Genomic DNA, 13,155 nt, shown 5'->3' on the forward strand with positions numbered 1-13,155 from the left:
TAATAGTTTTAATATGTTTGCACAATTTTGTGGAAAATAAAGAAATTAGAAAAAAAAATCAAAACTTTTTTTTACCTACTGTACACCATCATCATATAACTGACTGGTGACAGTATGTAAAAATAATAATAATTGTTTTCAATTTTTTAAAATGTATTTCTTTTTTATTACAATTTATTTATTTCCTTTTTTTAATTTTTTTTTTTTACATACATACACATGACCAGAACAATACAGTGTTATAATAGTGACACTGTACTACTGTGGGAAGGTGATCAGGTTTTTCTTTTTTTTACACACTACAGTTGCTTTTAACAGTGAATATCACTGTTATAAGCAACCATTTTTATGAAGGAGACCCATTCATCCAGTGTGTACTATTATGAAGCTGTCATTGGTCACAGCTCTCACATGGTATAGATGCACTGTGACTGGTCCTGTCTGCCACGTGATCACTGTGAGCAATTACAGAGATCAACACAATAGTACACAATGAATGGCTGTAAATGGAATCCATTCATTGTGTACCATTACCATGTGATCTGCTGTGATTGGTCACAAAGACCACATGGTACTGGCAGCGGCCCGGTACACTGATCTGTCATCTACTGTGTGTGGTGGACATAGCAAATGACAGAATGCATCACAGAGTCATATGACTTCCAGTCAGTATAGCATCTCGCAAGTCATATTACTATAGGCCGGGCGGGAAGAGGTTAATTTGTTTTTCCATGTTCCAGATGCATTCCATACAGAAAAAATGCAGCACGTTCTACTCTTGTTGACTGTATTGGAACGCACGGCATTGGTGTGACCTAGGGCCACTTTAATACATGGAAAACACTCTGCATGCATCTTTGATGCAAATTAAAAATGTGCTGGTCAGCATCTGGTGTGAACCAGCCATAAATCCAAAATGGGTGACCAGGCAGGCTTTGTATTGCAAAATACATACTATGGGGTAGATTTGCTATAACTGGAGAGTGCAAAATCTGGCACAGCTGTGCATGGTAGCCAATCAGCATCTAACTTCAGCATGTTCAATTAAGCTTTGACAAAAAAAACTGGAAGCTGATTGGTTTCTATGCAGAGCTGTACCAGATTTTGAACTCTCCAGTTTTAGTAAATCAACTTCATTGTCTTTTCTGCAATAAAGGATTCTCACCGGTTTGTTTGCCTTTATATGGGCACTGAACTGCATGTGCACAGATCAGCATATGATTTTGGCATCTAGCAGGATGAATGAACTGCTGCACATGTGCGATAGTTACGTCATCCCAACATGGCTGATAAAGATGGCTGAAGATCATGAACAAGGAAGAAAGCCAGGCAAAGATGCAGGCACTGGCAAGGGAGCTTGTGAACATGGCACCACTGGAGGGGTGGTGAGTTTAGTGGGTAAGGGTTTTTCACTATCAGCAGATACAAATATATCATTTCATTTGCATTCATAAAATATAAACATTTCTCTACACATGCAACAACAAATACAACCTTGATATTTTACCTTGGAAGTGAATCCTAATATACTACATATGGTTAGGTAGAACTTACTTTCTGATTCATATAATATGGGTCTAGGTCCTCCAGTGGCTCTGACACCATTCCAGGTGGTATATCGCCATATATAAATGGTAGACTTTTGCCCGCTTCCAAGTCACTGCTTGGCTTGGGGCCATTATCGTCGTCGTCAAGTTTGTGCTCTTGTTTGGGTTTCTTTGCTTTCTCCTCTGCAATGCGTTTCTCGATAGCTTCGAGGGATTCCCTGTTGAAATAGCGGAAGCTGTCGGGTCCTGGTGGTACAAGTCGTGCCTGCGCCATCTTTTCATCCTGCACCTTTTAAATTTACTGCTTTGCTCCTTTCATAATGGAATTCTGAAATAATTGAGAAAGAATCTCAATGTTAGCCAGGTCAGCTAAAGAAACATACAGTACACATGAAATTAGGTATAGGGCTAGAAGGGAATAAAACTTCACTCATGTAAGAAGCAACGCAAGCCAGGAAAAGACACATTTTCAACATATATTCATTCATTTCTCATTCATTAATTTTTTGGATTGGAAGTGAAAGTGGTTCCAAAGGTAAAATGCTGCATTCCCAGCATCAAGGTAAGGTTTTGCTACTTACTATGCCCTGCAACCCTCACCCCCCTGAAATACTTACCAGAGTACTGTATCGATCCAGCGCTGTGCCTGTCTGCCGGTCTTCTCTACTCCCTCCCCAATCTGACAAACGTGGATGAGTGCAGCTGGAGCCATTGGCTCCTGTTGCTGTCAGTCAAATCCTGTGAGCAGAGAGTGGGGTGCAGGGCTGAGCCACGCAGTGTGTGTAAATGGATGCACACAGCCTGATTTGGAATTGAGGCAAAATTTGTGGCCCCATAGCAAGGGCTTTCTATGTGCAGTGCCATGGATTAGGAGGTACTGCCAGTCCTCCTGTATGGAGCCCAGCTCAGCAGGGGGGCACAGGCAAGTGGGTGAATCGTATGTCGGCATGGAGGGTAATCAACACAGCGGAGGGAAAATGGGGGGGTGCACTTACTGGAACTGATCCCCTGAATGGCTCTCTCTGCAGTAGCTGAAAGCTGGCTTCTTCTCCCCTCCATCCCGCTGGCTTTCAGGTTCTGCAGAGAGAGCCATACAGGGGATCGGTTCCAGTAATTGTCCCCCACCGCATCCATCACCCTTCCTGTTCACCATACATTTCCCCCCTGCTGCCTAGGCCCCACTGTGTGCACCCACCCCTATAGTGCTAACTTGTTGAAAAAAAACACATTCCTCGCTAAGTGATTTCTGCTGCAGAGAATGTCTAAAATCTGACTTGTATCTTAGTTCACACATCTAGGAAAATCAGTGAGCCAATCATAGTAGGAATGTCATTTCTGGGGGGCGTTCCGTACACCAATGGTGTATGGAATGCCTCCAGGTGTTACTATTGTATTGAATTGTACAGAAAATTACAGCTCTGCTGACTGAAAAGGAAAGGTCATTTTTATTGACATTAAATTGCAATGTGACTTGTGTAGCAATTGTATGTGCTCTAATATTTTTTTGCTGTTTTTCCAACTTCATTTCTTTTTTAATGTTCATATGCTACCGCAACATTTAATTTTCCTTATATGTGTCTGTTGTACCATGTACTTGTGTTAAAACGTATCCTGTTCTCTTTGTATTGCTTCCTTTGTGTGAAATACCTGGTGATCAGTCCCCCTGATATCCTATTTGAGACTGACCATTCTAGGCATGAGAGCAGATCCATCTCAGTGTGGTCAGTTCTCTAGCTGTGCTGGGATCACAGCCTGCCTGTCCCCCAATAGTCAGACATGTGCTGACAAGCACCCCCATACACAGCCATTGACTGGGAAGATCAGCACACTGTTGTTTCTCCATCACCACCTCTCCGAGCTCTTATGCAGCCGAGAACAGAGATTATTTGATCACTTATAAAAAAGGTATTTATACTGTGATACATGTGTGTGTATATATATATATATATATATATATATATATACTGCTCAAAAAAAATAAAAGGAACACTTTTTAATCAGAGTATAGCATTAAGTAAAGGAAACTCCTGGGATATTGATCTGATCAGTTAAGTAGCAGAGGGGGTTGTTAATCAGTTTCAGCTGTTTTGGTGTTAATGAAATTAAGAACAGGTGCACTAGATGGGCGACAATGAGATGACCCCCATAACAGGAATGGTTTTACAGGTGGAGGCCACTGACATTTTTTTCCCTACTCATCTTTTCTGAATGTTTTTCACTAGTTTTGCATTTTGCTAGGGTCAGTATTGCTACTGGTAGCATGAGACGATACCTGGACCCTACAGAGATTGCACAGGTAGTAGAACTCCTCCAGGTGTCATTGCTAGAAGGTTTGCCGTGTCTCCCAGCACAGTCTCAAAAGCATGGAGGAGATTCCAAAATACAGGTAGTTACTCTAGCCCTACAAAAAGATCTCTAGCAGGCCACTGGTGTGAATGTCTCTGACCAAACAATCAGAAACAGACTTCATGAGGGTGGCCTGAGGGCCCGATGTCCTCTAGTGGGCCCTGTGTTCACTGGCATTTGCCGTTGAACACCGCAATTGGCAGATCCGCCACTGGTTCCCTTTGCTTTTCGTAGATGAGAGCAGGTTCACCCTGAGCACATGTGACAGATGTGAAAGGGTCTGGAGAAGCCGTGGAGAATGTTATGCTGCCTGTAACATCATTCAGCATGACCATTTTGGTGGTGGGTCAGTGATGGTCTGGGGAGGCATATCCATGGAAGGACGCACAGACCTCTACAGGCTAGACAATGGCACCCTGACTGCCATTAGGTATCAGGATTAAATCATTGGACCCATTGTCAGAACCTTCACTGGTGCAGTGGGTCCTGCGCTCCTCCTGGTACACAACAATACATGGCATCATGTGGTGAGAGTATGCTGGAAGTTCCTGGAGGATGAAGGAACTGACACTATTACATCACCTCCACGCTCACCTGACCTAAATCCAAAAGAACACGTCTGGGATATCATGTTTCGGTCCATCTGACACCGCTAGGTTGCACCTCAGACTGTCCAGGAGCTCAGTGATACCCTGGTCCAGATCTGGGAGGAAATACCCCAGAACACCATCCGTCGTCTCATTAGGCGCATGCCCTGACATTGTCAGGCATGCATACAAGCACATGGGGGCCATACAAACTACTGAGTACCATTTTGAGTTGCTGCAATTAAATTTCAGCAAAATGGGCTAGCCTGCTGCATAATTCTTTCACTTTGATTTTCAGGGGATATCTTTGAATTCAGTCCTCTGTAGTTTGATAATTTTGATGTGTTTTCAAAGTGTGCTCCTTAAATTTTTTTGAGCAGTGTGTATATATATATATATATATATATATATATATATATGTACATGCACACACATACATACGTTTTGCCTTTCATTTTTATTTTAAACTGAATGGTTTGGGTAAGGGTTCACATATATTTTAAAAACTGTGTACCAAAGCAGAGGGTCTGGTTTTGTTATGTGGATGTGCAGTTGATGCATTGAGAAGTCTACACTTTTCAACTACTGACAACAATTTTACTCCCCCCACCCCCCAAGCAACCATTAAGGGATATAAAGTGACACCAAACTCTGGTTTAAAAAATAACTTTAAAGCGTAATTTCACCCGAAAGGGGAAGTTCAGCTCTTCTTCCTCCCCACCCCCCTCCTCCTTCACATTTAGCACTTTATTTTTTTGGGGGGGAGTGGGTACCTGCTTTTGACAGGTACCCACCCTCCACCAACTTTCAGAGGAATCGCCTTGGCGATCCGAGCTGGAGTTTGCCCCCCCCTTCACTCACAGCCTTCAGGGACATGTCAAGAGTCCAAGAAGATTGCAGGATCATTCAAGCATCGCAGAACGGCTTGCGCATGCGCAGTGGGCAGCCAACTGTGAAGTCATAAGCAGTCATAGCTGCATGCCCACAGTTAATATATCGGGGGACCGAAGCCTGGTGAAGAAACCAGGCAGGTAAGGACAGCTTGGATCCTGGGACAGGTGAGCGTCCTATTATTAAAAGTAGGCAGCTATAGTTTTTGTAGCTGCTGACTTAATTTTTCAACACATGACTGAAGAACTCCTTTAAGTATATATTCTTAATTTATAATAGTACCCTCTATTGTTCTCTTCTCAGCCTCCTCCAAATTCCTTTTTTTTTTTTTTTTTGCTGTGATCCAGCTTCCTGTTATGTAGGAATGTAGGCACCTTCTCTTGCTCACTGACGAGACTATAGGCTATGGGATTTGTAGTGTGCAACGAGCAGTGTACATGACCGCAACTAATGTGCACTGCTCGTTCCAAACAATCAGAAGTGAGGGGGAAAGCAAGAGATTCAGCAGCTCACAGAGGATGTTACAAAGAGGCAGAAACACAGAAACATTTTCATGAAACAATATCACAGGGCCATTAAGTAGTGGATGTATATAGATTATTTTTTGGAGAATTAGCGTCACTTTAATTCTCAGGCATCTAATAAAAAATGATATAATGGTAGGCTTATGGTTCAAGCACATACAGTGATTTTATCCCTCTTGTATTGAACTGTATTGTCTCCCCTTATATTATAAAGCTCTGAGCAAACTGTTGGCGCTATATAAATTCTGTGTAATAATAATAATGATCTTTTCCTTCTTTTCCTATATTTTTTTTTCAATCACACATATAAGAAACTGAACCTAAAGCTTGGTTGACACCTTTGCATGTCAAGAAAGTGCACAAAATTGTGTGCTTTCTTGACACACACAGAAATGTATTTCCCTTTGGCAGATGCAGTGATTTCAATAATTGGTAATAGCACACCACACCTGTGCTAACACGTGTTTTTGTGCACACCAAACCACATGGTGCAGCAACACATATTTGGAAGAGTCAGGGATTTCTTTTTTGTGTTTTTCACGTGTAGGACAGCTCACTGCAATTAATAGGCTACCCTACACACGACGCTTGGGGACGCAGGTAAACATGCGTGCTCTCGACCGTACCTGTAGGTGTGAACCAAGCCTTAAAATGAACAACCACTCAATATGAACACAAATATAATCTGTATTACAAAAGAATGCACAAAACCTGATGAATCATAATACAAAGTCGCATTTAATTTTCCTGTAGACTATAAAACCCAATCAAAAACACTTTTAAAAAAATCAACATGTTCTGTGCTTCATATGGCTCTAAAAAGCAATAAAAATATGACAACAAAACCTTCAGCCTGTAATTTGCATCTAATTTAATGCAAACGTGTGTTAGACTAATTCATATTTGTGAACTGGATTACAATACTCATCTTTTTAGCCTCTCCTACATTGTATAATTATTTTGGTCTTCATTTCTTTTAAAGTTTATAACGCAATTACAATTCCAGATTACATAGTTACTTAAAGGACCACTCTCACAAAAAATGTATCCTGATAAATGTATCTTGAAATGATAGCATGCCCCTCCATGTTACCTGATGTGACATGCACACATACTGTAGGTGTCTACAGGCCTTTAGAGGCAGGAGAGTTTAAGAGCAGAAAAAAACTATCACCTGTGCATTCAGGAGGAGCGTTTGGACAGAAAAACACCCTAAACGCCTAAACGCGCCTAGACGCTAGGCACATTTAGCACTAGAGTGTTCATTTCAATGGCTAGAATAAATGAATATTCTAGCCAAAGGAATGAATGAATGCTCAATCATTGACACGTCTAAATACCAAAAAGCACATGCAAAATACAGTTTTAGGCACTTTTTTTACGCTGATTTTCTCCTGCCAGAGGAAAAAGTATTTAGAAGAGTTGGGCAAACACTCAAGTGTGCATGTAGCCTCAGAATACCAGGTGAATGCAGTACACTTCCATAGAGCTGCTGTTAGAAACCAAGGGACCCCATACAGCCTACCTGACAGCCCACCACCACCAAAAAAACACAGTTTACTATGCTTCAGTTATGAATGGGCACAGTGAGTGACCAGCGATCATTCATTGTGTTAACTCAGGAAAGAAAGGGGTTGGTAAATGTGTCATATTTACTGGTCCCTTCCCCCACTCTACATTCAGAAGGATCCTATTGTGTACTTGCAGCAGCCGGGGGGAAGGAGAGAAGGGAAGCTGGCAGCACTGCGGGGATAGGGGGCACACAGTCGGGCCTGGGCAGCAGGGGGAAATGTATGGTATACAAGAAGGGTGATGGGTATGGCATGGGGCAATTACTGGAACCAATCCCCCGTATGGCTCTCTCTGCAGCAGCTAAAAGCCAGCGGGAGGCAGAAGAGAAGAAGTCAGTCTTCAGCTGCAGTAGAGAGAGCCATACAGGGGATCAGTTCCAGTTATCCACCGCCATGCCGATCATCCTCCCTACTCACATCCTATTCGCCTAGCTGCCGCTGCCTGGGCCCCCCTGCTAGCTTGTACAGAAGGACTGGAGGCACCCCTTTGTCCACGGCCCAGATTTGTGACTGTTGCAAGTCTATAACCTGCATATCCTGCCAGTAAAACCATTTCCCTTTTGGAGGCTGACAATGCTAAGCCACTGCTTCACAATTATGAGCAACATTGCCAGCCTACTATGTACACTCCTTCAGTTAGACATTGGCTGCCTATCAGGTATATAGCTCCATGTCCAAATGGAGAGGGGTACACGGCAGGATGACAACGCTGTTGCTAATTGTGAGGCAGTGGCTTAGCGTTGTCAGCCTGCAACAGGAAGTCCTGTAACTGGTTGGATCACCAGGTAACAAACTTTGCTATAGATTCACAAACAATTATTTCCTTAAACTATATACAGCGAGTCATAATACCACACGTGGAAAAATAGATTTAGGTCGCATTCACACACTAGGATACATGATATAAGGTGTCACACATATGGACTTCTTTGTGCATTGCCTCACTAAGCATATAGGGCAGCCTATTTATTTCAATGGGCTGCCATACAGGCAACATAAGGGGCAAAGTAGCTCATTCACCTTTTATGAGCTTCATGTTTCTTTTTTAACTGCACGTTTTGCAGTTGGCTGTGAAAATATGCGTGTCCACTTGTCTCATTTGGGGTGCTATTACCAATGACAAGTGCAACTGTTAGATAATGAGTTGATGTGAAATCTCCATTAATGGATGTAAATAATGTTATAATTACAAGTATATTTTAGTTAGATGGAAATATACAGTATTTAAACCATTGAGTGTTTTGCAGCATCATACTTTCTAGCTTCCATACTGGTGTAAATATATACAGAGTTTTCCACTATACAAGTTCTGGCCTTTTGTTGCCCCCTTAGCATATCTCACATGAGTGGTAAACAGCAGCCTTCTTTGAACTTCCAATCAGGCTGTGCCCAATATACATTGGCTAGGTACAGTGTCCAATTAGTGAGCATTATATTAGCCACAGTACAGGAAGGAGGGGGGGATACAAGGCCTGGTCACCCAGCTGGGGGTCTCTTTGTGATGAGACACACAGCAGGCAGGATGAATAGACCTGAAGTTGAGAGGTAAACTAACTTCATACTGGTAATGTACATTGTATTTTAAACATGGTTTTGTGGGTAAATTGTAAATATCATACAAGTCAAGAGACTTAAACTGTACATACAGTTGTACATTTCTTGGACGTCTGACCACCGCTGGTGGCCATCCTGAATCACACATGGTCAGTGTTTTTATCTTCACCACTTTCCTGTATATTGATCTGTTACTCCTTTAAGCAATAAACTCAGTGTCTACGGTATTACGCTATGTGGTGTCCCTTATTGGGCTCTCTTCACTGAGAGTCCCCACTTGCAGAACCTACTTAAAGGGACCCTTGACAGTAACATGCGATAAGGCTTTTGGAGTACCTATCCTAGAGAAGATTGGATGGTGTATGACCCTAACCCTGTTTTGGCAGTAGATGACCAATACCTGATAAGACAGGAAAATCTCATATGCGCATGTATGAAGCACTTCTGGTGAGTGCGCATTCTTTATACTATATCCACTGTGTGGCACACTGGACCCTCGCCCCCACGCACTCTATTAGGATCTACTGGATCCCCACGTGGGCAATTTTTCAGCTATTTGGGACATTCATCCACCTAAGTTCACTACAGTGTGATTGACAATTTTGCACTATTTTGCACTTGATTATATTGCTACCATACACTCTATGTTTTATGTTTTATTTTATTCTATTTTGTCTAATTTTTATACATATCTAGTGCTGCACCTCTTATTTATTGATATTTATTGATTGGAAGGTTTGTTCTTGGTTGCCTTTTTGGTGTTCTAGCGGCTTATTATCTGAACCTTGGATAGCGCTTGCTTACTATTTATTTTTTACAGTTGTAAATACTGCTTAATGTGTAATTTGTATATATTGTGTACCTCTATCAATAAATGTATATTGCAGATGGAACTACCTCTTTTGTGTAGGATCTCTCAGATCTAGCTGGATATATGTAAATATTCCTACAAGGATTGGGGTGTATTCACAAATACACGTAACGTAGTCAACACACCAAGCGTTTTTGTGTGTTTTACTGAAAGCTATAGTGTGAATACAGCCTTAGTGTTTGCAATTAATTAATACATAACTGGAATACATTTTTTTTTATTTATTTGGAGATCAACTTTAAGAACTGCATTTGTTTAAATTGACGATGATTTTATTTTAATGTCCTCTGATATTGGTTACGGAGCAGTAAACAGTCCTCTGAACATTTTCATGTATTAACGGCAGAGCAATGCCTTGAAAGGCAGATCTGGAGCAGTATGTGTGCTCTACATAGCATTCCCAGTGCTGCACAGACTCAGTTTGCTAGGCCCTGCAGCAGTTGCCTTCATGCATATGTTAACAGACCTCACTGCTCAGCAACTTAATGTCTGAAAAAAAAAACAGTACAATCACACCATGCTTAACAAATACGCACAGACCTTTGAGTCAAAACAGTCATGTCAAGCCTGCCCAGTGCTCTTTTGCAAAATGCAAATACAGAGCATATGTAATCTATATTGCTGGAGCCAGGTGGAAGGCTGAAGGGTCTGCACAGATGTAGGCAATGCTATGTTTAAACACAATACATTTTATGTAGATGTAAAAAATAGACAGAGCTGTGGAGGCTATATATGCTTCAATTTTACTATTTGATCGATGTACAATTTGATCAAAATAATCAAATCTGCAAATACTTGTAAGGCGCTGCTCAAACTGTTGGTACTATATAAATCATAAATAATAATAGTAATAATCAAATAGCCATCACTTCCCTTCTGATCGATTTAGACTCAATTTACAGTAGATCAGACTTGATCAAACTCAGTCCATCATTCCAGAGTGGAAAATTATTATTCGTTTTGCATTGATTGGCAGCACCAAGATGCTCTGGTCAATCAGATTATGAGATTATATGGTTTAAACAATGGTGATAATTACGATGGTGTCTTCCAACTATCAATCGAAATCTACTTCCCCATGTGTGGCATTTTGTTTGAATGGATTGTCAACCATTTACTAACCATTAGGGCCTATTTACACCCGTATCTTGCCTTTAGGGACTGAGGAAGAAGAAAACTGAAGGAGAAGGGAAATGCTGAAATACTAGTCAGTACCAGTATGCCAAGGTGTACTTGCATTGTAAAAAGTAAATCACCTCTGATGTTGGGTATCCTATGTGTGTGGATGCTGCTGCATTATGTAAAACCATTAGTTTAGTTTTTTACATTTTAGAATGGGGTACCCCAAGATTTTGCAGAATTTTAAAGGGTGCCTTAACTGAAATACTATAGTACTTTGTAGATATTTCAAATTTGACTATGGCAACACCCTCCTTCTAGGCCTAATTGTACATAAGCTGTTCCCCTTTCAGTTTATGAATAATACTGCTAGACTCATCCAACTTACCAACCACTTAGTGTCTATAACCCCATTATGTCAATCCCTCAACTGTCTCCCAATCGTCAAACGAATAAAATAAAAAAATATTAACATACAAAGCCATCCACAGCTACATCACCAAACTTGTCTCTGCATATCACCCAAACTATCCTTTTTGCTCCTCCCAAGACCTCCTGTTCTTTAGCTCCATAATCTACTCCCATGCTCGCGTCCGAAATTTCTCTAGAGCAGGGGTGTCAAACTGGCGGCCCTCCAGCTGTTGCAAAACTACAAGTCCCTCCATGCCTCTGCCCTTGGGAGTCATGCTTGTAACTGTCAATCTTGCAATGGCTCATGGGACTTGTAGTTTGGCAACAGCTGGAGGGCCGCCAGTTTGACACCCGTGCTCTAGAGCTTCCCCATCCTCTGCAACACCCTTCCCCCAAACTCTCTGTCCATCTCCCACTCTGTCCACCTTTAGGTGACCCCTGAAAACTAATTTCTTTAGGAAAGCCCTACCTTGCCTGTACCAAAAAACTGAAATGTTTTCCTTTTTCCATCTTATTGAAAAACCTACCCCAATCTCTCCAGCTATCACCTACTTTTTCTGACTTTAGGAGTTCCCTGAAAACTCATCTCTTCAGGGAAGCATATCTTGCCTCCACCTAATAACGAAACCTTTACTTTCTCCATCAACTCACTGCCTCACAATTACTAAAGTTAGCCACACATGGATCAGTTTTTTTCAATCAGCTAGCAGTCTGATTGAAAAAAGCTGAACGGATTCCCCCATCCCCCATGCAAGCGAGGTGGATGGAGGAATCCTCCTGGCTGTGTTATTGTATTCTGACAATGGAGACTCCTGATGTTATCTGTCCAGCTATCTACTACTGTGTTCAACTTTAGGTATTCCCTGAAAACACATCTCTCCAGGGCCTATCCTACCTCTACCTAAAAACTAAATTTTTACTTTCTCCATCAGGTATTACTTTTTGTATCACTTTCCCCTCTTTATTTAGATTGTCGGTGTCCACGAGAAGAGCCCTCTTGATTCTCTTGTATTCAATTGTGTTGTAACTGTACTGCCTCCCCTTTTTTTGTACAGCGCTGCGCAAACTGTTGCCGTAATATAAATATTGTATTATAGTAATCATAGACTGTGTACACTGTACATAATTCCAAGATTAAAGTTTTTAAGTTTAGGATTCAATAAAGATATGTTAGAACATTTGTCAGTTTTGTGTTGTTTTCTAATCCTTGTATCAAAGATGTAAAGTGGAAATATCTTTGATGTCAGGGGAAATCACACCTTTCGTAGTTACAAGTGTGCCCAGTGGAAGATTTCTTCTCTTCCCCTGCTATGCTGACAGCCATACAATTTTTGATTTCCATCTTAATTAAAATAGTCACCTTGACATAGAGTGGAGGTAAATCCTCCCAAAGTGCACATACACCAATAACACAAAGGTGAGAACTCTCATGCCACTCACTTCAACAGACTCTTAACAGATTTTCTGACCCACATATATCAAAATAGGTCTAATAACTTCCAGTTCCAGGGTCAGCATCTGACATCTTTTCCTGACATGTTTTGTACTTAGACTTTATCAAAGGTCTACAGGCGAAACATGTCAGGAAGTGATTTCAGATGCTGACCTGCAACTGGTCTTGAGAATTGGTTACTTGCATCTCGTTATTTATGTAAGCAGTTTTATGGTAAATAAAGCTTTTTACTTGGGATTTCTATACTAGGAGCTTCTTTTATCCTTTTATGTCCTATATAT

General features: G+C 41.3%; 1 protein-coding gene across 1 annotated transcript in view; it reads right to left on the minus strand.

Moving 5' to 3' along the window:
- LOC149470821 (sodium channel protein type 2 subunit alpha-like) overlaps positions 1-13,155 on the minus strand; it is a 257,204-nt gene that overhangs the window by 137,743 nt on the left and 106,306 nt on the right. The window contains exon 2 of the mRNA XM_089660265.1: positions 1,555-1,875. Within this exon, the coding sequence (XP_089516391.1) occupies positions 1,555-1,821 (267 nt within the window). The 5' untranslated portion in view covers positions 1,822-1,875. The remainder of the gene's footprint in view (positions 1-1,554; positions 1,876-13,155) is intronic.

The sequence above is a fragment of the Staurois parvus genome, unplaced genomic scaffold, assembly GCF_062004578.1.
Source record: "Staurois parvus isolate SC_StPar_1 unplaced genomic scaffold, SC_StPar_1.0 ptg000031l, whole genome shotgun sequence".
NCBI classification, from domain to species: domain Eukaryota; kingdom Metazoa; phylum Chordata; class Amphibia; order Anura; family Ranidae; genus Staurois; species Staurois parvus.